This window comes from Carettochelys insculpta, chromosome 6 (genome assembly GCF_033958435.1).
Source record: "Carettochelys insculpta isolate YL-2023 chromosome 6, ASM3395843v1, whole genome shotgun sequence".
Classification (NCBI taxonomy): Eukaryota; Metazoa; Chordata; order Testudines; family Carettochelyidae; genus Carettochelys; species Carettochelys insculpta.
Window position 1 is genome coordinate 122,702,549 of NC_134142.1, and position 25,576 is coordinate 122,728,124.

Consider the following 25,576-nt stretch of genomic DNA (forward strand, 5'->3'; position numbering starts at 1 on the left):
CGGGATAGGCCGTTTTCAGCCCTGCTCTGGACAGCCTGAGCTTTTTGGCAAAACTGGGCACCTGTCCTGTTGGCTGCAACCAGTATTTTGGGTGGAAAGGGGTTTTTTTTGGGGGGAAGGGAAGTAGTGGGGGTCAGGACAGCCCCATGCAGGGGAAGAGGGCGGCTCAGGCCAGCTCTTTGTCAGGGAGGAGGAAAGCTCAGGTGGCCAGCTCTGTGCGGGGAGTGTGGGCCGGGAGGATACGCTCACCGTCACAGCCTGGTTCTGGCTTGCAGTCTGCCCTGCGTGCAGGGCTGCAGGCATGAGCCACGGAATTGGCCAGGGCCCTTGTGGGCCTGTGTGTTAACCTGCCACTGCCCCAGCTGCCAGGCATTGGCCCTGCAGAGGGGACTGAGTCTCATTCCCCATAGCAGAGCTTGGCAGAGCCTGCAAAGGGACTCAAGGTAGCTGCCTGAGTCCTGAAGTTCAGGGCCTGATCCAATTCCCAGCCAAATCCACAGGCCAGAGCGCCAGCTGGTGTAAACTGTCCAAGCCCCATTGATGTAGGTGGGTCAACAGCCCTTTGACACCTGCTGGGGATCCAGCCAATTGATGCCAACTGCGCTACAGTTGATTCGCCCTCCCTGGGGAGCTGAGCCAATGAGAACCTTTCCCTTCACGCCAATAACACCCCCCCACCCCCAGCGGGACAGACAAATGCAGCTGTTGAATGTTGCTCTGCTGGCAGTGCTTGGATTCTCCTGCTGATGTGATCAGAGAGCTGCAGCCTCCACACGCCCCACCCAACCACAGGGCTGGCCAATGACATTTAGCCTTGCTGGAAACATCAGTTAGGGGTGCAAATGACCCCTCCCCCCTATGCCAGTGTTACCTCTAGTTTTTTCATCCATGGGTGGAATAAATTTTGTTCTGTGCATTGTGACATGTACACCACCAAGAACACACTCTCTCTCTCTCTCTCTCTCTCACTGCTGCCAGCTGTGGGAGCTCTGCTAATCAGCTGGGCAACACCTGCCTCACTCCTGGACGGCGGCCCAGCTGCTCATTGGAGTTAGGTGGATTTCCTGCCGTAGTGTCCTCGTGGGTTTTGGCTCCGTCGATGACGAGAAGCAGACAGCCACTTGCGTGTGTGGTCTCTGATGTGGGCCCGATGACCACAGCAGCCACCGGGAGAGGGGCCCCCAAAGTCCACACACCAGTTAAGGAGCAAAGGCCCCAGGCCAGGTGTACTGTAAAGTGCACTACAGTAACAGCTGGCAGTCAACTGTGCTGAACCACTGCACATAGGTACCTGCCACAATGGACAGGCTTAGCCAGTGGGAAACGTCCACTGCTCCTTCGGTGGCAGAGACAGTTCCTGCCCCCCCACCCCAACTCCCCAGACACCACTTTATGTACGGGTACAAACCTCTCTCTCTCTCTCTCTCTCACTCACACACTCACACACACACAGAGAGAGAGAGAGAGAGTGTTGAGGTACCAGATTACTACCAACTCCCTGTACCTTGTGGTCTAATTAGATGAGTTCAATGCATCATTCTGTCACTTTCAACCCTTTCCTCAACCTGTCTTTAGCTTGATGGGTGGGTAGCAAGGACCTTGTCAGTGCTCTATTGGCACCTTGTGACTGCACCTTATGACTGGTACCAATTACTGTTCTGCACTTGAACCAATTACCAATTAGTGGTTGCACTCTCAGCCGCCTTCTGCCAGCAGGAGCCTGCCTCGTGCTCATGGATTAACTTTGCTTTAGGTTAGCCACGCTTTGGCCACTGTTAGTTCGGCCTCAGCCCAGGCCTGTGCTGCATGGGCCTAGGCTTTCATCTTACTACAGCCCCCCCCCCTTTTTGTTTTTTCTGGGGCGCGTTAACCCATCGGCCTGGAAAAAAAATCACAGTGCACAGCCTGGCAGCGACCCAGTGGGCTAAAGACTGTTAGGTGGACTCCTTTCGTTACCCTTCACAAATTCATGCTCCAGCTGGCCTCAGTCTGCACATCCCGCCTACACCTGTGGGACAGATTTTATGAGCCATGTATGCTTCAGTCCTTTACACTGGGCTGGGACTGGCAGACCCAGGACTATTGTTGGTATGTGGGGCCTGTTGGGGTGTGAAGGGTTACAGTGGACTTTTCCCCAAGTAAGAATTAAAACAAGGGCTGGAGTGATAATTTTTCTTAAATATACTGTAGCAGATACAGGAACACAGAACGATGGTTCTTATGCTTCTCACTAGCCCTTTGGTACGTGATAGCTATATGTGGTGTGAGATAGCGAGATATATATGTCATACACATATCAGGATATTCATGTATACGTGCTTACCATTGCCACACGTCATACTCCAATCTCAAGTGGTTGAGTGTGTTGACGATCACAAGGTTTTTTTTTTGGTTTGCTGGTTTTTCTCTGTCACGCTCGCTGTGGGTTTTTTTGGTCTGTGTAGTGTTGCGGAACAGTTACTTTATGCCTTATGCTGGTGTTTCTCAATATGCGGCATTCGTACCAGTGGTGGTACTTGAAAGGATTTCAAGGGGTACGCAGCAGAAAATAAATGACTAAAACTCAGGAGACGCACTGGGACATCACTGGAATGGAAGTAAGCCGATGAGGCTGAATTCCCCCAAGGGGTACACGAATGTTTTAAGTTTGGGAAACACTGGCTTATACTGTTAGGGTCCAGCTAGGGCAGTGTTAATCGCTACGTCCATTCCTTTCTTTAGCCCAGATTGTGTTTGCTTGGGTGGTTTGTCTAATCATGTAGCAGCACATGCAACGTAGGGCCACAATTGCTACGGCCTGGGTTACCATTCGGAATACACTGAGGGTTAATATCGACACTAACCCATGGCTGATGAACCACAATCCATCTTCCAGTGTTCACTGATGCAGCAAAATCGATCTCCAGGCTCAGCCATCGACCCTGGTGCTCCATGTTATCACAGGGAGTCATGCACAGCGGCCCAAGCCCAAAGAGCCCCCATCTACGCTAGGGTAGGAAGTCAATTCTGATACGTCAATACTTGCTACAACACCACCACCAAGGCCGGGTCTACACTAGAGTTTTGTTGACATGAGGGGTCTTCTGTAGACGTAGCTCAGGGACCGTCTACACACTTAAAGCCTTCTGTCGACAGAGTCTTGCCAGAACTCTGCATTTGCCTTGACAGCATGAGGCATAACAATCTGGCGGCAGAGTACTGGTGATTAGCGATTGTAGCCCAGCACTCAACCAGCCACCATCCTTAATGCAGCAAGCACAATTAATTTCCAAGCCACAGTTTCCAATACCAATTGCATGGTGGGGTAATGCTGTATGAAGGTCTCATTTGCCAAAGCGCCCAAGCAGTTTGCGTAGTACACGTTGACTACTTTTTGGGCCCACCTTGGAACCGCTCTCAGGAGGTACCTAGTTCTACTATCCTCAGGGTCCAGTCTTGGTACTTTGTTGATCTGGCAAAAATGCAGAAGCTCTGGGGAAATGTGACCTACCCCTTGCCTCTAGGAGTCCTGTGGCACCTTAGAGACTAACTGCTTTATTGGCGCATAAGCTTTCGTGGGCAAAGACCTTCGCCCACAAAAACTTATGCGCCAAAAAAGTGGTTAGTCTCTAAGGTGCCACAGGACTTCTGGTTGTATTTGCGGCTACAGACTAACATGGTGCCCCCCTCTGACACTCTTTGCCTCTGTATTTATTTGAGGATAGCTGTGCGGCCTACTACTCGTGGCCAGTTTTGTAACCGCACTTGCAGTAGACTGTCCTTAACTATTTCAATTACTTGAGGCCCCCCTAGGCCTCACAAACAACTGCCAATGAAACAATAAGGCTGTTCATCATTGACCAAATGGTAGCATTTAGGTGAGTGAATCCTGGGGCAATGAAATGCACGGGCTCAATTGCCATTGCATGCTGACCCAATCATAAACCACTCCTGCCTCATTCATGTGTTCGCTGCTTTACTTATTCCATTAACCATGCTGCTAATTTTTACACTGAGATGTGGAATGTTTGCTGAATTCTGTCCCCGCTACTTGCGTTAAATCAAACCCCAGAAGATTGACCCTGACCTGGTTGAACTGCCAGTGAGTATTGATGCATCCTAAGTATACCAGTGTAATTACACCCCTGTGATTCCCCAGCGTGCCACACATTTACAGGAAGTTACGCGGGTATAACCGCACTGGCAAAATTATACCAGTAAAACCTCTGGAGTAGAGATGCAGATAAAGTCAAATAAATACAGTCACCTGTGTCAAAAACAGAGGTAAAATCAGCTCAGTGCTGCTACTCTGTATGGCAGCTTATCATATCAGGGCAGTTCCCACCCATACACAGAATACACAGCTGCATCAGGTACCTGAAAATTTAGGACACCTCTGGGTCATAGTGTCCGTCCACCCACCCACCTCCCTCTTCCTACCCCTGCTCTGTGGCTCTGCTTCCTCTGGAGGAGATCTAATGTTAGCAGACACAGAACCCATGAAGGAGCCACTCAAATGGTAATGAAGCGCTTTGACAGACATTTGCCAGCCCCTGGTATTTACTGTCTAGTTTTGAATTTAATTTGTGAGTCAACAGGACCTGAGTTCAAAAGTTGCATTAAAAATATTTCATTAGTGCATTGCCCTGGCTGCTCCCGAGAATAGGGGCACCAGTTTAATAGTACTGCGTAAGACCCTGTACAGCCTAAGCGTGGCCCTGCAGCTTCTGGCTCTCAGGGTACCATGAGCTGTTTGGGGACAGCCCTGCCATGGGAGCTCAGATTCAACTGATCATCCACCACAAATCCCAAATAATTTAATTTAGCTGGAGGAAAAGGATGACTGTTGTCTTGCACCCGGTCTGCCAACGGACCCAGTTCGCAGTGAGTCAGCCACCTGTCCTCTTCGTTATTTATCACATCCAGGAGGAGAGTCTCATCTGTAAACTTGTGTGTCATTTTATGGGCTTTTTCCAGGGCATCAATGCTAGTGTTAGATAGCATAGGATGGGGCGGGCTATAAATGGCTGCAAGATGGATGTGGTTCACCATGGTTCGCCCTTGGGGGGCCACCAGAGGCTTTATTTACTGGCATGTCTGCAGGTCTGGCCCACTGACAGCTGCCATTGGCTGCAGTTTGCCGTTGCCAGCCAACGGGAGGTGCCGGAAGCAGCACAGACCAGGCTCCGGCTTCCTACAGCTCCCATTGGCCAAGAACGGAGAAATGCAGCCAACAAGAGCTGTGAGCAGCCATACCTGCAACACACTGATAAACAAACCATCTGCCAGGGGCTCACCCCATGAACCATGTCCAGCCCATAGGCTGCTTCTTGCCCATCCCAGCACCGGCTCAATACCCCCAGCTCTGCAGGACTCTGCTAGACACATAATTGCTCAGGCTGATTCCTGATGTACAGTTAAGTTACATTGAGACATCTCAGCTAGCCAGGTTTGAGTCCATTCATTCAGTGCCCTGTTTGTTATTTATAAAAGACCTGTGCATTCGCAGAGAGCAACATTTTGTTTTACCAAATGGGATCTCCACATGTATCCAGGAGCTGGAGGAAGTTGCCCCAGGGTGTCATGCTGAGACCCCTACAAATCTGTGGCTATCCACTTACTAATGACAGGTTTTGCATGTGCGGATACAGATTATCCACATCTCATTGTGGGGGGATACAGATGCAGCTGCCCAATTCTACAGCCACTGAGGGCTCTAGTCACATTCTGAGCTCATGTGCAACGTGCCCTCTAAATTTTTTTCCACCCGTGAGGAATAAATTTTATTCCATGCACTGAGGCATGGGCGGATGTGCACCACCAGGACAAAAGCATGCTGCTGGCTCTGGGCACTCTGCTCATCAGCTGGGTGGCATTTGAATCCCTCCTGGGCAGCTGTCCACGTGCTCAGCTTACAGGAAATACTGATCACATGGACATGCATTCCATGTGTGGCACCCATCGATAACATATCACTGCTCAACTCGTACAATCCACCTCCATTCCTCTGAAATTCCCACAAACCAGCCGCCCAGCCCAGTGGAAGAGCTGTTCCTCCCTTCACCAGCTTTCTTCCCCTCCCACCAACCTCTGAGAGGAGGACAAAAAAACCAATGAACTTAAATTGCAGCAAGGGAGGTCTAGGCAGGGATCAGCAACCTTTCCAAGACAGTGCTGAAATGTGACCCTTTGACCTCTAAGTACAGTCCTACTGCCAGTGATACTTGTTAAAGTCACTAATAGTCCTACTTAAAATAGCTTCACTGAGGTACAAAGAGGCAGCGCTTTACTGTTTAGATGATGGTTGGCTGCAATAAGTGGTCTTTTGTTAATCCACAGGCAGCATGGCTTTGAGCAACCACCCGGCTGCATGGGGGGAAGAGGAGCAGGGCTGAGCTGTCGTGTGCCAATGAAAACTGGCTCACGTACCACTCTTGGCATCTGTGATGGAGGTTGCTGACCCAAGATCTAGCCAGTGCTTGGTTCTGATGTGGGGCCGGGGATTCAACCTGAAGACCTCTCAAGGCCCCTACCAGTTCAAGTATTCTAGGACTCTGTGATCATCATAACTAAGGTAATACTACCCATGCATCTTTCTTAAGCCGTGTGGCTTAGAATAAGTGTGGATGTAAAGGAGTTTCACTGGAATAAAAATAAATATCACCCCCAGTTTTCTGCCATTGCAATTATAAATCTATTTAATCTGCAGTTACATTGGCTGCAGTCAGTTCTTTTCCACATGGAGGTTTGCCGTGTGTTGAACCAGGTGCGATTTCTGAACACAACCCTACTCACTTTCCGTACGTTTGTGAGGCTTCACCTTCTTGTGCGTGGCCCTATGCTGGGACAGGGAGAACAGCTGACGGAAGCTTTTCTTGCATTGAGGGCACTGAAAGGGTCTCTCCCCGGTGTGGACCCGGAGATGTTTCCTTAGCGTGTCTTTCCGCCCGAAGTGTTGCCCGCATTCAGTGCATTTGAAAGGTTTCACTCCGGTGTGAATTTTACGGTGAGCAGAAAGATACTCTTTCAGCCTGAAGTTCTTCCCGCAGTCGGGACACTGATAGGGTTTCTCACCGGTGTGGATTGTCTCATGCAAAGTGAGATGCACGTACTCTCTGAACTTCCTCCCGCATTCCGCACAGCTGTAGTTTTTCTCCACGGTGTGGATTCTTTTGTGTGCCTTGAGCGCCGACCAGCAGTCAAAGCTCTTTCCGCACTCGGGACAGACGTGGTTCCTCACTCCCGTGTGTTTTTTCTGGTGCCATTGGAGGTGACAATTGTGGTAATAGCTCCTCCCGCATTCCGCACAGTGGTAACGTTTCTCTCTGGAGTCGACTTTCGGACCTGCTGCTGAGTCGCTGCTGACGCTTTTCTTGTGGCTGTTACTTGTGCTTGGCTGTGGCCGGGAACTGGTGCCTTGCGGGGTGATGGGGCAGTTCAGTTTCTTAGAAACTTTGTGACGTTTGCTAGATCGGCTGCCTCTCTCTACCGTGGGGCACTCCTGCTGCCTTTGGGCTGCTCCTGTTCTTTCACAGGTTTCTCCGAACTTGGAGCACTGGGGTCTACTTGACAACAACTTGTCCTGCTCTGTTCTCACAAGCCCTTCCTTCAGGGGGTTCCTGTTCCCGTTCTCACTCACGGGCCCGTCGTTAAACTCACCAGATGCTTCTCTTGAATGGATTCTCTGATGCTGAATGAGCCTCTCTCTCAGGATAAAGACCTGGCCACACACCAGACATTTCTGGGGTCCCTCCAGCTTGTGCACTGTGTAACCATGAAGAATGAGGCTTACCTTTTTTCTGAAGCTTCTCCCACATTCATTGCATTGATAGGGTTTCTCCCCTCTGTGACTTTTCAGATGGCACTGAAGGTATTCTTGTCGAGAAAAGCATTTGCCACACTCACTACACTGAACGCCATGCTTTTCCACAAGGGTTTGCTTACAATTTTGCATCAGGAATGAGCTGTTACCGAAACCTTCCCCCTCTTGGTTGACGGTATTTGGTTCTGTACTCATATGTGTTACTTGGTGGAAGCTGGTGTCATTGGATTTCCTTAACCCTCTTTTGTTGGGAATGGATTTACTCTGGCCTGGAGGGTCGCTCCCTTGTTGTCCCATCCTGCCCAGACTCTCGCTGGCATCCACCCTGTTAGGGCGCCGCGTTCTTCCTGAGCACATCCTGCGCAGCTTCAGTCCCACAGATCTTTCTTGTTGGGGACTCTCATCGTTGTTTTCACTTGCTGTCCCGGCACCTGTTGGGAGAGAGAATCCGGATACTGTTGACTTCGTGTGCTAGGGACGGAGGGCTCAGCAAAGGGATTTATGATTGAAAACAGAACCTGCTGGGCAGGAAGTGAATTCCCCTGAACCTTTCCACAGTAGGGGGAAGAGGGACCAGTTCTACCACGAAGTCTTATGTACAATTTAAGAAAAAGGCTGGGGGAGGAAAAGCTTCTGCTCGGGGTCAGGCTGTTCCCTCAGTCTCTCGGTTCGTAACACACATTCCTCACCAGTGCTGCTGCCTCTTGGGATCTCCCTTTCCTCAGGGCCATGGAGATCTGGGATCCACAGCTCCTCCCCTCGCTGCATCTGGGACAGCACCTCTGGTTTAGCGATGGGAACTCCTGCTCATTGGGAAGAGTTACACGTATGACAAGGTGTTAGGTGTTCATCACTCACTTAACTACACAGAACATCCAAGACTTTCTTTTCTGAAGGGGACAGACACAACCCAGACGGGTTATAAAAGATGGTGCATCCCAGGCTGGCCAGCAGGCTGTCTGAGGGGAACTGGGCTGTGTTCCTTCTCGGAGATTTAGGCCATGTCTTTGCTATGGGGACTGTAGCAGCGGCTCACCTAATGAGACGAGAGTCTCATAATTCTCCTGCATGACATCCCTGTAGAGTTCCCTCTGCTTGTCATCCAAAAGAGCCCACTCAGCCGCCGAGAAGTACACGGCCACCTCCTCAAAGGTCAGCGGCATCTGAAATGACAGGTGTCCTCTGCTCAGCACCTGTCTGCTCTGGCCACACTCCCACCACTCGGGCACAAGCTGAGCAGCAAAGGGCAGAGCTGTCGCTGCCAGTGCAGCATCGGAGGAGGAGAACGAATCCCGTTTCCCACTACCCCAACCTCCTGCACGGAGCCAGGGGTGCCAGACTCAGCCTGCTCTCAGAGCTCCCTGTGACAGACCCTCCAGCCCCCTGCACCTCTAGGCTTTATGGAAAATAGGTTATAAATATAAATATGCATAACTCAGAAATGCTTTGGACAAAATATCCCTTGTAACCTATGATTTTAATGCTATAATCTGCTGGAACTGTAGAGCCTGTTTTTGTGCATGTGTCATTTTGTATTTGAAGTTACAAGTATTGTCTAGTTCAGGGGTCAGCAACCTTTCCAAGGTGGAGGGCCAAAATTTGACCTTTTGACCAACAGGTACAGTCCGGGTGCTGGTGGTAGTTTTTAAAGTCACTAATAGTCCTACTTATAACAGCTTTATTAATAAATAAATCATGATGCAGACCTTTCCTGTTTAGGCAGTGGTTGGCAGTATTAGCTGGTCTTTTGTTAATCCACAGGCAGTATGGCTTTGAGCAAGCTCCCAGCTGCATGGGAGAGGAAGGGTGGGGCTGACCTCCCACCTCACATGCCTCTCTTGGCATCCGTGCCGGGGGTTGCTGATCCTGGTCTACATATTACATTCCAAAATGCTGGTGTCTGTGAAGACCTCACCAGAAGGTGTGGTTACCCTAGTGTGAAAGGGCTGTTGCCCAGTGACTAGCAATATTTAACTGACAAAGGGTTTTAACGGGTGCCAAGCCACATTTAGAAAGAGTGCTGTGAAGCCTCAGACTAGCACATATTAAATGCCTGCAGCCTGAACCAGGGCTGAAATCGGCCTGGACAGGTGATTCACTCATGCGACAATCTCCCTCTTGGAGTATACTTTTACACAAAGAAAACAATGGCTTACCTTCACAGGGGAGAGAGGATAAAGTGGCCATGAGGGCTCCTCCATCTTTGTCTTCAGCCTACCTTGGAAAGTGCCTGAGACACCCTAGGAGGGAAGAGAACTTGGGAGTGACCTGAACAACCAGGTCAGGATAAGATCATTCCAGTCTCAGAAGCTTTCACCTGATGTAAGAACAGCTGTTTAAGGTGGGAACTCACACATATTTAGAGTCTCAGTAAAATGAATGACCTAGGCATTTTCTTTCAGTTGAATTCAGTAACACATTTGATCTGTTTATTTTTACTTATAATCACTGTGGCAGGGCCAGGGTGGAAGCCCCCTCAGAGGGAGCCCAAACAAACAGAAGGGCCTGCAGGACAATTACAGGCAGCTGCGCGGGAAATGGCTCAACCTAATTGGGACCAGCTGACTCCATGACTGGGCTAACGAGAGGCCTTTAAAAACCCTTCACAGTGGGAAGGGCAGGGAGAGAGTGTGAGAGGCAAGCAGAGAAATGCAAGGAGACCAGAGTAGTGGGAGAGAGCAGGTTTGAGAGGACCAGAAGAGAGCACCAGGAACTACAGAGGGAGAGTGGGGAGCTTCAGAGGATCACGAGCGGGGACTTGCGACCGCTGCAGCCTGGGGAAGTACCAGGGGAATTGTCTGGGGAAGTGGCCAAGGGAGGAGAGCTGCTGTGCTAAGAGAGTCGACCCTCCCACCTAGCAGCCGCATAGGGTCCCTGGGCCGGAACCCGGCACCCCAGCAAGGGCAGCTGGGCCCTTAAGTTGGCCCAACGGACTGAATAGAGGGCAGAGGCCCAGGAATAGGACTGACTTTGTCACGCCACTTAAATCCTACTGTTTTCACTTAATACAACTCTTTTGTTTATAAACAAGCCCAGTGTAAGTAATTACTTCCTGGGGAGGGCTACCAGTGTGCACATTCCCCTTTCATTGACAAAGGGGCTTACCTAATGAGCTCTCTCTGTGCAAATGTTTCGTATGGAAAGAGGCGGATTTATTTGAAGTTTCATCCCTTCTGGGGTTGGTTTCCTGGCTGCTGTGGCCTAGACCTGCCTCCTCCCAGAACTGGGGTAAATCAGCATCTGCATTGCTGTATATGGGGCAGCAACCCCCAACTCTATTCTCAGCTAAGGGGGAGCAAAGGTGCTGGTTCAATAGGACAGGGTGGTGGGCAGCCCCAGAGAGCAAGACGGTGGGTGTCCTGGCATGAGCAGTGCATTCAGGAACATCCCCAGGGGTCTTCTGTGGCTGCAGTCTGTCACACTCCCTACCCCTACAGCTCCCAGTCCCAACCCAGGCCACTGAAGCAAGTGCCTGAAGCCACATGGAACCCTCTGAGCACTGGAGAAAGCACTGAGTGATGGAGGAGGTGGGAGGAATGAGCAAAGACAGACAAGGAAGCAGCCCGGCCCAGCAGGAAGAACAGCGCAGACGGTTTCACCTCTCACCATAAAGCCGAACCTACGGAGCGAGGCCACCACATCCCGGTCTCCTCCATTCCCCGCTTTACAGGGAACAAACAAATAAGGTGCAGGAAGGTCTAAAGGAAGATAAAGATACTGTCAGAGGGACCCACACAGGCATGTATGCACCCGGACCTCATAGCTCTGCTAGGAACAGGGAACCCGCCACCCTCCAGATGCTGCTAGACAACCAAATGCTGCTCTGATTGTTTCATACAGGCTGCCTTGGGGATGTTCCTCCCGGCTCTTCCTACTCACACTCCCCAGAACCACCCACACAACTCGTTACCTGATTGCTGTGGAGACTGCTGATTCTCTCTAAAGTCACCCCTCAGCTGTGGTCCTGGCTGGAGGAACCTCTGTGACCTTGCACTGAATGGCGGCTCCATCATCCCAGAAACCCTTTCTCTTCCAATCTCACAAACTGCGACCTAGGAAATACAGACGTTGACAGCGCTGTATGAGGGACAGTGGTATAATGGAGGGGCCGTTCTCTGCTTTACAGTTATTGGACACTGTTGGGTGTGCCACGCACCTCAAAAGGGGCTTTAGGTCTGGTTGGGTTCTGCTTGCTGATAACTGGAAGAGACCCCTCTGGTTTATAGCCTTGTGCCCAGACCAAGCCTTTTTCCTTCCTGCCCTGGTTTTCAATTTCCAGTGACACCTTCCTGCACTCAGGTGATGTTACCTCTGCCTTTTATTTGGTCTTGGCACCTCGCACTTTCCAATCTGCACTGCGCTCCTGAAGGTAGTTATTTTTATCCTTTTTAATGCACGTTATGACGACCATTAACTTGTTTTACCCTCGATCCCACCCACACTCGTCAGTCGCCAAGATTCCCTGGTATCCGGCGCTGTACAAAGAGACAACAAAAATGACATTTGCTACCCCAAAGAACTTTCCTTGCTATAATCCCTCTACACTGTTGGGGCATCATTCAGAGGGGGATCCAATTTTCTCATTAGTAGAATTTTATTTAATGGCAACAATTTTGTTTGAACTTCTCCCTGATTCTGGATTTCTCTGTGCCTCTGTCACGACGTGTTTTAGAAGGAACAACTCCACGGCTCCAAATGGCATTTGCTCAGCCGCTAGCTGCACTATTCTTTCAGCAGGGCTGCGTTCACCCAGGGGGCTTGTCACCACAGCCACCTTGCTGAGGGCGTGCGGCCTTCAGCCCCGACCGAGGTACCCATGCCAGCGTGAGTTTGAAGTGAGGACCAGGCTGAAGTTTTAGAGCACAGACAACTCTTTCAGCTGCATATGCAGAGGTTTATCTGGTGCCCTTGACTGTTTCACCATTTCTTTATATCAGGTCTACACTGGACATCAAAGTCGACTGGAGATACAGAATTCTAGCTACAGTAACTGCATACCTAGAATCGACTCCTCTGCAGTCGACTTACCTGGCCATCCTCACAGAGAAATCAACAGGAGAAACTCTCCCATCGACATCCATTACCCCACGCCGTACTGAGGAGTGCAGAGGTCGGCTGCTGACCCCGACAGTTTGATTTGACACCTCTCAAACAGGTGAGTGAAATCAAACTCCTGATCTTCCTCACAGTGAAAACAGACGTAAGCTGCGTCTACACGTGCACGCTACTTCGAAGTAGCGGCACCAACTTCGAAATAGCGCCCGTCGCGTCTACACGCGTTGGGCGCTATTTCGAAGTTAACTTCGACGTTAGGCGGCGAGACGTCGAAGTCGCTAACCTCATGAGGAGATAGGAATAGCGCCCTACTTCGACGTTCAACGTCGAAGTAGGGACCGTGTAGACGATCCGCGTCCCGCAACGTCGAAATTGCTGGGTCCTCCATGGTGGCCATCAGCTGGGGGGTTGAGAGATGCTCTCTCTCCAGCCCCTGCGGGGCTCTATGGTCACCGTGGGCAGCAGCCCTTAGCCCAGGGCTTCTGGCTGCTTCTGCGGCAGCTGGGGATCTATGCTGCAGGCACAGGGTCTGCAACCAGTTGTCAGCTCTGTGTATCTTGTGTTGTTTAGTGCAACTGTGTCTGGGAGGGGCCCTTTAAGGGAGCGGCTGGCTGTTGAGTCCGCCCTGTGACCCTGTCTGCAGCTGTGCCTGGCATCCCTATTTCGATGTGTGCTACTTTGACATGTAGACATTCCCTCGCTGTGCCTATTTCGATGTTGGGCTGAGCAACGTCGAAGTTGAACATTGACGTTGCCGGCCCTGGAGGACGTGTAGACGTTATTCATCGAAATAGACTATTTCGATGTTGGCTGCACGTGTAGACGTAGCCCCTGAGTCCAAAAGGTTTTTACCTCAAACTAAGCTTTACGGAAGTGATACCTGAGACTAGTTCCAAGAAATACCTGAGACATTTAACTCCAAGATTACTGGCTGAATCTGATCAATATTCCAATGGTAGGGAGGTCAGACTGGCTTTGTGTCAGTAATGGGGATCACACAGTCACATGCATCAAAGACAAAACTACCTAAGCATCACACGGGGTCTTTTAATTTCTCACTTGCGTTTCATAGAGTCATGGGAACGCTCAGACAGGCAGGATCCACAGAGGATCACCAGGTCTATTCCCAGCACTGAGGAACCACCAAGAAAACCTCCCAGACCATCACCAGTAGCGTTTGTGTAACCTCTTCCTATAAGCTGGTGAGGATGGGAATTCCACAACTGCCCATGGGAGATTATTCCAGAGCTCAACAACCCTTCTAGTGAGAACATTTTTTCCCTCATACACCAATTCCTCTTATGAACATTGGCAAACCCCCCTGGATGGATACACCCTCCCACTCTCACTGCCCATCTTTGACCACTACTTTTGGTGTCATAACTTTTGCATCCACCAGAGAGTAATTTCATCTTGGCCACTCTTCCCTCGTTTGCTCCTGAGAACATTATGTGGGACTGTGTCAAAAACAATGCTTCCTCTCAGCTGAGCACTTGGGCAGACACCCAGGAGAGATTCAGGTGCCGTCCGGCTGATCAGCAGAGCATCCACCGTGCCGAGGGCCGGCACCATGTGTGGTGCACATCAGCACATGCCTGGGCGTGCGTAACAAAATTTATTCCACACAAGTATGGAAAAAATTGGAGGGAACCCCAGTGAAAAGTCTAAATAAAACTGAGATGGGGCATGTCTACTGCTTCCCAGCTGTCCATTAGGCCAGTAACCCTCAGCCAGCAGCAACCAGCATGAAAAATGTTGTTAACTGTTGTGACAAAGTCCCTCGTCAGCCCCTGTGGGTCCCTGCGCTTCCTGGTGGTTCTCTGTTGTGCCTCAGAGACTCATGGAGACCCCTTATCTGCCCAGGCCTTTCCAAAGGCAGGAGTCTCCGCTTAGCAAGCCATCCTCATCATAGGCAAGTCCAGAGTGGGGAGGATAAAGCCAGTCCCCTTGCAGGCCCGCGCCAGCTCCAGTGGAGTAATCCCTCTGGGGAAGGGTGCGGGGGAGTCCAGACGCGCCCTCTACCCTGGACTCCGGCCCAGGGTCCCTGCGAGGATAAGAGGCAACTGGCAGGGCCTTCACCCCGGCCCGAAAGTAGCAACCTCACCCTGGGCCACTTCACCCACCGCTTCCCCGTGGTACCTTCTCGCTCGCTCGCTCTGCTCTGCTCCTCCGCTGCACCTTCCAAAGCCTTCCCCGCCTGCAACCAGCGAGGGGAACCTTTCATAGGGAGTGCCGGGCCTCAGCGGACCAGTGAGGGCTTGGGCCTAGGCAGGGAACGCTCTGTCCTCCAGGCCGCAGGGATCCCACCTGGGGAGCCCCGCGGCTGGGAGGTGAGGCACTGGGGGACAGGCAGCCTTTGGCTGCTCTAGCCCCCTCTGGGGCTGTCCCTTGGCCCCCTTTTCTTTTTGGGCCAGCTTCTCTCCTTCCCTGCCTTGGGCAGGTTGCCTCTTCCTCCCCCCCACGCCACCCTTCCCAGTTAGTTTCCCTCTGGAGCTGCTGGGCGGGTGGCGTGGGGGGGGACTCTTGCTGCCCTGCCTCTTGGCAGGGAAGGGGGTACCCTTCCCCCCCTTTTTTTCCATCCTCGCGGGGGGGGGGAGTTTTCTGGCCCTCCATTTGGGCCCACTTTTTCCATCCGCTGGCTGCTGCATCCTCGCTGCTCCGGAGGAGGTTAGGGGATTTCTTAGGCGGTGGCTGGGCTTCCCTCCACAGCTTGCTGCGGAGTGGCTGTGGGGGGGTGAGTTTAGGTGGGGCCCCTCTCCACCGGGGCTCCAGAGGGGTGGCTGCGTAGTTGGGGGTGGGGTGTTAGGGTGTGGTCCCTGCCCCACCCCTGCAGCCACCGCCTCCTTTACTGTCCCCCCACATTCAGCTGCCACCAGGGCCCTCTCCATCTGGGCCCCACCCTCACCATCTGCCCCTTCCTCCTGTTCTGTGAGGCTCTGCAGCAGCTGCTGTGGGCCCACCCATCAGGCACCCGCGGGCACATCCCTCCCTTTATACCCCCGGCCCCCCTTTCTGGTTGGCTCTGCCACCCCCTTTCTTCCCCCTCTTCTCCCTCCCCTTTGTGCCCGCAAATCCCCCCCTTTTGTTTTTTGTTAGGTGCCTGAGCCCTTCCCCCTCCTTGCACTCACCTCCCCACACACACACATCTATACACACCTCTCGAATTCCCCCCACATCCCAGTGCAGAAGCAGGAGCCATCTTAGCCTCTTGTGCTGGGAGTTGTGGCTTTTTTTGTGTTCCCCTTTCCTTTGTTTTTTTTACCCTCCTCCCTCTCTCCTGCTGCCCCACCCCCGCCTGTCCAGGTCCTCAGCCTGGCTGGTGGGGGGGGAGCAGCCATTTTCTTTTTCCCCTCTCCCCTCCCCCGCTAGTTACAGGACCTTATACCTTACAAAATGGCCTCCCCACCCACTGGGGGGTTGTCCATAGACGTCCCCCTCCCCCTCCACTGTCACTCCTTCCACCTCTGCAGCGGCGGCCGACTCGTCCAGGGCCGCCGGAAACACTGCGATGGTTGAGGGCGTGGGCTCCAGGGCTCCTGCTGCCCCCGCTGAGGCGCCCTCCTCCAGCGACCCCGCCCTGAATTCCCCCCCCCCCACCCACAAAAGGGCAGAAAGGGCCAGGGGACCAAGAAGGGCAAGAGCCCCGCCCGGAAGGCCAAACCTCCCGTGGCTGGGCCCTCCACCCCAGCTGCTGATGCACCTGCTGCAGCCCCTCCTTCCTGCCCCCCTGCTCCCACCACTGATCCTGAGGGCTCAGATCCCCCGGCCCCCAGGTGGCGGTGGCCGCTGCGCACCCTGCTCCTTCCGCCTTCGCTCGGAATACCATCCCCGACGGTCGCGGCCCCTTCCCCGCGCTCACCAGGAGGCACGGAGTCCGCTGCCTCATGGTGTCGGCCTCACCCCACGTGGAGACCTACGTGTGGGCGCTGGCGCGGGTGGTGGGGCCCGCGGCCGTGGTGGCCTCTCGAATGTCGGGGAAGATCGTCGTCTTCCTGGCGTCAGAGGCCGTTGCGCAGGAGGCGGTGGAAAGGGGCTTGGCGGTCAGGGGCCTCCACGTGCCCCTGGAGCCGCTCGAGGACCTGGGCGTGCGGGTGGTTTTCTCCTCCGTCCCGCCCTTCCTCCCCAACTCTGCCTTTCTGCCTTTCCTCACCTCCCTGGGCTGGCCCTTGTCGGTCCTGAGTCCCCTCCCTCTAGGCTGCAAAGACCCCGCCCTACAGCACGTGCTCTCCTTCCACCGGCAGGTGCGACTCCAACTGCCGCCGGCGGCAGCACAGGAGGGGACTATACTGGTGCCCTATCAAGGGGCCCAGTGCCAGGTCTATTACACTCTGGGGGAGGCCTGGTGCTTCGTGTGTCGGGCGGCAGGGCATGTCCGGAGGGATTGCCCCCTGGCCTGGCATGAAAGAGAGGAGCCCGGCACCTCCTCCGACCCGGGGGGCGCCAGCCACATGCCTGGCGACGCCCTGACCGCGACAGGCCCTGGGACTGCTCCTCCTTCTCCCGCTCCAGAAAACACCACCACCGCTCGGGCGGCAGAGGACACCCGAGCGCAGGGCAGGGAGCAAGAAGAAGCAGGAGCCGGTGCCCAAGCGGGCATTCAAAGCGGGTCTGCGCACGCCCGGCACTCCACCCTGTCGGAGGACGGGCTGCATGTGCCGCGCAAGGCGCTAAAGAGAGCTGCCAGCCCCGATCCACCCGCTGGACCCCCGGCCATAGACCATCCCTCAGCCGGGGGTGACCGAGGTTGCCGCGGCGGCAATGAAGGACATCATTTCTCCTGCCCCGGAGCCCGAGCCCAAAAAGGCGGAGGCCGTTAGCCCTGAGCCCGCGCCCTCCTCCGACACCCCTCCAGCAGCTGCCCAGACCACTGTTGGGGGGCGCCCGGAGGAGGTGAGCCTCAGCCTCACCCTCCTCTCGCAGCAGGTAGAGGCCCTAGGTCTGACCCCGGCTGCCTTGGACGTGGACGGCCTGCTGCTGGAAGCCTGCGGGCCAGCCGCCCATAACCAGCCGCTCCTCTTGCCTTCACTTCCCCCACCTGCCAGTCATCCCACAACAATTACTCCCTCTTGCCCCGGGTCATCACAGGGTGCAACCGCCCCCCGAGCTGAGGACCACCTCCCAGCTGCAGCTGTCGTGCTCCTAGATAGCCCGGAAGGATTTGTGTTCTCCCCGTACCCTGCCCCCCCCAGTATCGAAAACCCTGACGCCGACCCTTCCACCTCACCGGTGCCCACTATGAGACACACTGGCACCTTGCCCTTCACCCCCCCTCCCCTCTTGCCACCTGGAAAAGCCACCCCCAACATCCCTCTTATTCATACTCCCACTCCCACTTTAGTCCCCACTTCCACCCCATCTTCCAGTCAAAGTTCCGTCCCAGAACCTGCGCCCCAACCCCCTCCGGACCCTCTCCCTCCTCCTCCTCCTCTCCCTCCCCCACCCCTCTCCCTCCGCCTTCCCCTTCTGTCCACGACCCTCGCCCTGCCCCCAATACATTCATCACCCTTACCCCCATCCCCATTTTTCCTGCACCTCCCCCCAGCCCTCATCCGTTCATAACTGCCCCTGAGGCTGCAATCCCTTGGGAGGCTCCCTTTGTCTTGCCCTCTCCCAGCACCTCCGGAGCTGCTCTCCCTCTGCCACCCCTAGTCCTCCCAAAACCAAGCCCCAGCCACTGCATGACCTTCCCTGCCGGCCACGGGGCCCAAAAGGATACGAGGCGGAGGGGCACTCAGGACCCTGAGACCTCGGCACCCCATGCGCTGGCGGACGAGATGCGCAAGTTCTTGGAGGACATTCGCGGCTCCAAGAACAAAGTAGCTCTCACCCTCCAGCGCTGGGGTGACTTCCATCTCATCCTTGAGTCCGTGAGGGCCCTTCTGAAGGAGGGCAAGGGGACCGGGAGGAGGGACGCCACAGCCTACCAACGCGCCCGCGGCTTCCGTGACGCTCTAATCACCTATGGCGTCGGCCACAGCTTGCTGCGCGGCCCCACAGGGACCGCTGGTGTTCCCTCCAGCGAGGATCCTCCCCAGCTCTCTAAATGTCGCCAATCTTTGCCACCTCTAACGCCAGGGGCTGCGGGTCAGGTCTCCGCAGGTGCCGGGTGCTCTCCTTCCTCCGACAGGCGGGGTACTTGGTCACCTTCCTCCAGGAGACCCACACTAGTCTGGCCGCCGAAGCCAGCTGGCGGATGGAGTGGGGAGACGGGATCCATCTTAGTCACCTCTCGGCCCACCGGGCCGGGATAACGACCCTGTTCTCCCCAGGCCTGCAGCCCAAGGTCCTGGGGAGCGTTGAGGTCATGCCAGGCCGCCTGCTGTATCTCTGAGTACGGGTGGAGGGGCTGCCCCTCCACCTCGTCAACGTCTGCGCCCCAACATCCGGCCCGGAGAGAACATCTTCCAGCAGGCGGCAGCCTTCCTCGACTCCATTGATCCTCACAAGTGCCTGGTCCTCGGCGGGGATTTCAACCGCACCCTCGAGGAGCGGGACCGTATGGGGACCGAGCAGTGCCAGGCCGCTGCGGACGTCCTTAGGGAGCTCATCAATCATCGCTCCCTGGTGGACGTCTGGCGCAGCCACCACCCAGACGAGGACGCCGTCTTTACCTACGTCCGGTTGGTGGGCCACAAATCCATACACTCCCGGTTGGACCACATCTGCATCTGCCGGCAACATCTCTCTCAGGCCCACCCCTCCAGCGTGCGGCCAGCCCCCTTCTCGGACCACCACCTGGTGGCCATGAAGGCTTCTCTTTCGCCGGGGAAACGGGGGTCGGCCTACTGGCATTTTAATAACAGTCTGCTGGAGGATGTGGGCTTTGTGGCGTCCTTCCGGGAGTTCTGGCTGGCCTGGTGCGGGCAACGGTGCGCCCTTCCCTCGGCGCGGTGGTGGTGGGATCTGGGAAAGGTGTGCACGCGGCTCTTCTGCCGCGACTATGCCCAGGGGGCCAGCCGGCGGCAGGATGCGTTGATAGGACAGCTGGAGCGGGAGGTTCTTGAGCTGGAGAGGCGCCTGGCCACCAGCCCCGGGGATCCATCCCTCTGCGGCACGTACCAGGAGAAGCGGGACGAGCTCAGGGCCCTCGACGCTCTTCAGGCACAGGGGGCCTTTGTGAGGTTGCAGATCCAGCCCCTCTGGGAGATGGACCGTGGCTCCCGCTTCTTTTACGCCCTGGAGAAAAAGAGGGGTGCCAAGAAACATATCCTCTGCCTCCTTGTGGAGGATGGCACCTCTCTTACGGATCCGGTGGAGACGCGTGAGAGGGCTCGCGCCTTCTACGCCACCCTTTTCTCCCTGGATCCAACCAACGCCTGCAGAGTGCTTTGGGACCAACTCCCTTCGGTCAGCACAGGCGACTGGGACCGGCTAGAGCTTCCTCTCACTCTGGCTGAGCTCTCGGAAGCCCTCCGTCTCATGCCCACCAATAAATCTCCAGGCATGGACGGGCTGACCGTGGAGTTCTACCGCGTATTTTGGGATGTCCTCGGCCCAGACCTGCTTAGCGTCTGGGCCGAGTTCTTGCAAAGCAGGATCCTCCCCCTGTCATGCAGGCAGGCCGTCCTCACCCTGCTGCCCAAAAGGGGGACCCCCGCGACCTTCGGAACTGGCGTCTCATCTCGCTCCTCAGCACGGACTACAAGGTTATCATTAAAGCCATCTCCCGTCACTTGGGGTCCGTGCTGCAGGACGTGGTCCACCCCGACCAGACCTACACCGTCCCAGGCCACACCATCTTTGACAACCTCTATCTGGTCCGGGATCTCTTGCAGCTCGGGTGTAGGGATGGTCTGTCGTTCGCCCTCCTGTCCCTGGATCAGGAGAAGGTGTTCGACAGGATGGACCACGGGTATCTCCTGGGCACTCTGCGGGCCTTCAGCTTCGGACCTCGTTTCATTGGGTTTCTCCAAGTGCTGTACGCTGCCTCAGAGTGTTTGGTCAAGCTCAACTGGACCCTGACCGCTCCGGTCAGCTTCGGGTGAGGAGTGCGTCAAGGCTGCCCGCTGTCAGGCCAGCTCTACGCTCTGGCCATCGAGCCCTTCCTCCGTCTCCTTCGACGAAGGCTGACAGGGTTGGTGCTCCATGAGCTGGAGCTGCGGCTGGTTCTGTCAGCGTATGCCGACGATGTACTCCTTGTGGTCCAGGACCCGGGAGACCTGGTGCGGTTGGAGGCCTCCCAAGCTGTTTACTCGGCAGCCTCCTCTGCCTGGGTTAACTGGGTCAAGAGCTCTGGCCTGGTGGTCGGGGCTGGGTGGCAGGCGGGCCGCCTCCCACCCGCGCTTCAGGCCATCCGGTGGAGCGCGGGTCCGCTGTCCTATCTGGGCGTCTTTCTATCTGCCACGCATCCCTCTCTACCCGAAAACTGGCAGGGTGGCTGCGCGGTTGCGGAGGTGGACAGGGCTGCTCCAGTGCCTCTCCCTATGGTGCTTAACCAACTAGTCCTGTCCATGCTCTGGCACCGTCTCAACACCCTTGTCCCACCCCGGGTTTCCTGTCTGACCTCCAGAAGGTAGTTCTGGAGTTCTTCTGGCCAGGACTGCACTGGGCCCCTGCAGGGGTTCTCCATCTCCCCCCGGAGGAGGGAGGACAGGGCCTGACCTGCCTCCGCACTCAGGTCCATGTCTTCCGCCTCCGGGCCCTGCAGGGACTCCTCAACAGCAATAGTGCAGATAGTCCAGCGAGGAGCACGCTGGCGCATGCTTTCCTCCGTCGCTTCCGAGGGCTCCGATACAACCGGCAGCTCCTTTACTTGCCTTTGAGAGGCCATCCGCGAGACCTCTCGGAGCTGCCGGCCTTCCACCAGGACCTCCTCCGCACCTGGCAGCTGCTCGCAGTCTCCAGGTCCTTAGGGGCCGCCGCAGGGGACAATCTCCTCGCGGAGCCCCTGCTACACAACCCCTACCTCTGTGTGCAGGTGGCGGAGTCCCCCCCGGTGTGCCGGAGGCTGGTCCTCGGTGGAATCACCAGGGTTGGAGACCTCCTAGATTACGACCGGGGAGACTGGATGGAGGCCCCGGCGCTCGCCCAGTGCATGGGGCTCTCCACCCTACGCTCTCCCCGGCACGTACTCGAGGAGGTGAAGGCTGCCCTGCCACCCGCTGCTCACGCCTACCTACGCCGGGTCCTGCGAGAGGGTGCACCCCGCCCCCCTCTCACTCCTGGTCCTCCGGATCTCTCTGTGGACCCCCAGCTCTGCGAGCCTTCCCGCCGCTGCCCCGCCGCATCATCCTAGCTGGCTGCTCGCCTTGCAGCCAGTCCCCTTCCAAACCGTGCCCCGACGTCATCTGTACATGCTCTTGCTTCACACGCTCCACTTCCCCACCCTCACATCCCACCCAGATTACAGGTGGCGGGACCTTTTACCACCTTCGGAGGGTGGGGAGCCGCGGTGGGCCAGCCTTTATTCTACCCTGGTCCCGCAGCCCGCCGGGGACATTAGCTGGAGAATCTTGCATGGGGCGGTGAGCACGGGCGTGTACCTGGCGCGGTTCACCCCCCTCCCAGACACTTGCTTTTTTTGTGGCACGAGGGAGACCCTGGCACACATTTACATTGTGTGTGCCAGGTTGCAGCCCCTCTTCCGGCTCCTCCAGAACCTCCTGCTGAGGTTCTGGCTGCACTTTTCCCTGCAACTTCTTATCCTTGCACACCCCATCCGTGGCCCCACCAAGTCGCGGGACCTCCTCGTCAGCCTCCTCCTGGCTATGGCCAAGGTAGCCATTTATAACACTCGGGAGAGAAGGCTGGCGGGGGGAAGCCTGCGACTGTGGGGCCTATTTCCGCTCCGCTCTCCGCTCACGCATCCAGGCAGAGTTCCTTTGGGCGACGTCCACTGGCTCTCTCGACACCTTTGAGGGGCAGTGGGTGCTGTCCGGGGTTCTCTGCTCGGTGTCCCCTTCTGGTTCCCTCGTTTTAAACCTCTGACCCCCACTCCCATCCCTGTTTTTTCTTTAGTTGTCTCCCGCACTCTGTTGGGGCCATGGTTTTTTTTAATGGGTTCCCTCTTCTATTAAGAGGGGCCTTTTAGTCGTGGATGGGCTACGCCTACCAACTCCCTGGTCTTCAAATAGTAGGCATCCTTCAGTCTGCATAGACTATGGATCACGCCCTTTATAGTTTCAATTGAGGGCTTCATTTACAGCGTCTACTGCGACTAAATACCACAGTCTTCAGCCTCTGTAGTATTTTCCCAGCCACAGGAATATTAAATGTAATCATATTATGGTCACTATTACCAAGCAGTCCAGAAATATTCACGTCATGGACCAGATCTTATGCTCCACTTACGACTAAATCCAGAATTGGCTCTCCCCTTGTGGGTTCCAGGACTACCTGCTCTAAGAAGCAGTCATTTAAGGTGTCAGGAAACTTTATCTCAGCTGTCTGTCCCGAGGTGACGTGCACCGTCTATATGGGGATACTTGAAATCCCCCATTATTATTGTTTTTTTTTTAAATTTTGATAGCCCCCCTAACCTCCCTGAGCATTTCACAGCCACTATCACAATCCCGATCAGATGGTCGGTAATATAACCCTACCATTACATTCTTATTATTTAGGCATGGGCTTACTATCCAGAGAGATCCTATGGAACAGTTTGGCTCATTTACGATTTTTACTTCGTTTGATTTTACACCTTCTTTAACGTACAGTGCCACCCCCGCACCCTTCCCAGCACAACCTGTTCTGTCCTCCCCAGACATTTTGTACCCGGGTATTACTGTGTCCCATTGATTATCCTCATTCCACCAAGTGTCTGTAGCTGTGTCTACACGTGCACGCTACTTCAAAGTAGCGGCACTAACTTCGAAATAGCGCCCGTCGCGGCTACACGCGTCGGGCGCTATTTCGAAGTTAACTTCGACGTTAGGCGGCGAGACGTCGAAGTCCCTAACCTCATGAGGGGATCGGAATAGCGCCCTACTTCGACGTTCAACGTCGAAGTAGGGACCGTGTAGACGATCTGCGTCCCGCAACGTCGAAATTGCCGGGTCCTCCATGGCAGCCATCAGCTGGGGGGTTGAGAGATGCTCTCTCTCCAGCCCCTGCAGGGCTCTATGGTCACTGTGTGCAGCAGCCCTTAGCCCAGGGCTTCTGGCTGCTGCTGCGGCAGCTGGGGATCCATGCTGCAGGCACAGGGTCTGCAACCAGTTGTCGGCTCTGTGTATCTTGTGTTGTTTAGTACAACTGTGTCTGGGAGGGGCCCTTTAAGGGAGCGGCTGGCTGTTGAGTCCGCCCTGTGACCCTGTCTGCAGCTGTGCCTGGCACCCTTATTTCGATGTGTGCTACTGTGGCGTGTAGATGTTCCCTCGCAGCGCCTATTTCGATGTGGTGCTGCGCAACGTCAATGTTGAACATCGACGTTGCCAGCCCTGGAGGACGTGTAGACGTTATTCATCGAAATAGGCTACTTCGATGTAGGCTTCACGTGTAGACGTAGCTTGTGATACCTCTTATATCGATATCTTCATTTAATACAGGGCACTGCCGCTCCCCCGTCTCATTGTTTAGACGTCTAGCATTTGTACATCAGCACTTTCAGAAGTTGTCGCTCTTCAGCCGCCTGCCATTACAGGGTGTAATTGAAGGGGACTCCCTTATACTTGACTGTTCCCCATCAGACACCACCTGCGTTTTATCACGATCCTGCCCTGAGATCCACCCTCCGAACCACGTGCGCCCCCGCACCTGTCCGCTTCCCCCCCCAGCCCCAGGACGTCACACACCTGGTTCGCGGGCCGGTTGCGGGGGAGGGGGACCGTCTGTCCCTCCATCTGGGGCTTTGTCTCAGACCGGCGCCTATTTCCGGCCCCCGGCGGGGCCCGTGCGAGCCGCGACCCGGAGCTGCAGGGGCCCCTGGCGGGCGCAGCCGCTCGGCTCGGCTCGGCTGATCCCCGCCCCCCCCGCCCGCTGCCCGGCTCTGCCCTGGGGTCGGGCCCGCTCCCGCCCCGCCGGGCTCCCCGCGGCTGCCATCCCCGCCCCCACTCACCGCTCCACCCGCGGAGCCGCCTCCGTTCGCCCCGGCAGGAAGCGCCGCGGCGGGATCCCGGGGCGATGAGAGCGGGCCCAGCCCCCGCCTCTGCTCCTGCTCCTGCTCCTGCTCCTCCGGCCGGGCCGGGCCGGGCCGGGTCACCGCAGCCCTGTCACGTTGTCCGGGGTCAGCGGGACACGCAGCGGCTGCATCTGCTCTGCCGAGTTCTGTGCCGAGGTCCCGGCGCGGGCGCGGGCGCACGCGGGACGTTCTTTCGGAAGTGCACGGGCCGCCCGCGGCTCCCTTCCAGCGCCCTCCTCCTCCCGCCGCTCCCCGGCACAGCGCCCCCTGCGGAAGCTTCTTTGGAAAGCAAAGGAGGAGACGCCCCGCTGGATCCCTGGCCGGGGCTTTCCGAAGAGCGGAGGCTGCGGGGACGCTCTCTTTCGAAAGATCTCTGGAGTGTAGACGTAGCCAGAGCGGCTTTGCTGGGCCTTCCCTGCTTGCCAGGCCCGTGTGCGGCAGGTTGGGCTTCCCTCCCCTCTCCAGCCACGGAGAGGTGGGCACGGCCGTTTGTGGCGTGACCACAACGGTGCGGCAAGCGGCGGCCTGCAAGTGCCCAGTGGGTGAGCAAGGCTTCGTTAGCCAGTCAGAACCCGGCGTGCACTGACGGACCCATCCGAGGCGCTAAGGGCTTAGTCACAGAGGCAGAAGTGAGGCTGCTGCTTCGGCAAGCATTAAAAACGCCT

The 25,576-nt window shown here is 55.8% G+C and overlaps 1 protein-coding gene across 1 annotated transcript; it reads right to left on the reverse strand.

The window, feature by feature from the left end:
* Positions 1–6,649: 6,649 nt before the first annotated feature.
* On the reverse strand, positions 6,650–25,134 carry LOC142014920 (uncharacterized). Its single transcript, XM_074998200.1, has 7 exons — positions 24,849–25,134; positions 11,712–11,853; positions 11,408–11,499; positions 9,958–10,041; positions 8,838–8,964; positions 8,491–8,604; positions 6,650–8,232 (listed from the first exon to the last, which is right to left on the reverse strand). Exons 2-7 carry the CDS (start codon positions 11,812–11,814, stop codon positions 6,767–6,769), a joined length of 1,986 nt encoding a protein of 661 aa, XP_074854301.1. The 5' UTR covers positions 11,815–11,853; positions 24,849–25,134; the 3' UTR covers positions 6,650–6,766.
* Positions 25,135–25,576: the final 442 nt, after the last annotated feature.

What these genes read in the sequence shown, in the direction of transcription:
- LOC142014920 (XM_074998200.1), bottom strand. Translation starts at nt 11,814, where the DNA reads ATGATGGAGCCGCCATTCAGTGCAAGGTCACAGAGGTTCCTCCAGCCA. An exon ending in ATCCTCTCTCCCCTGTGAAG is followed by an intron (nt 8,965 to 9,957) that starts GTAAGCCATTGT and finishes CTGTCATTTCAG; the next exon opens with ATGCCGCTGACCTTTGAGGA. An exon ending in TGAGACTCTCGTCTCATTAG is followed by an intron (nt 8,605 to 8,837) that starts GTGAGCCGCTGC and finishes CCCAATGAGCAG; the next exon opens with GAGTTCCCATCGCTAAACCA.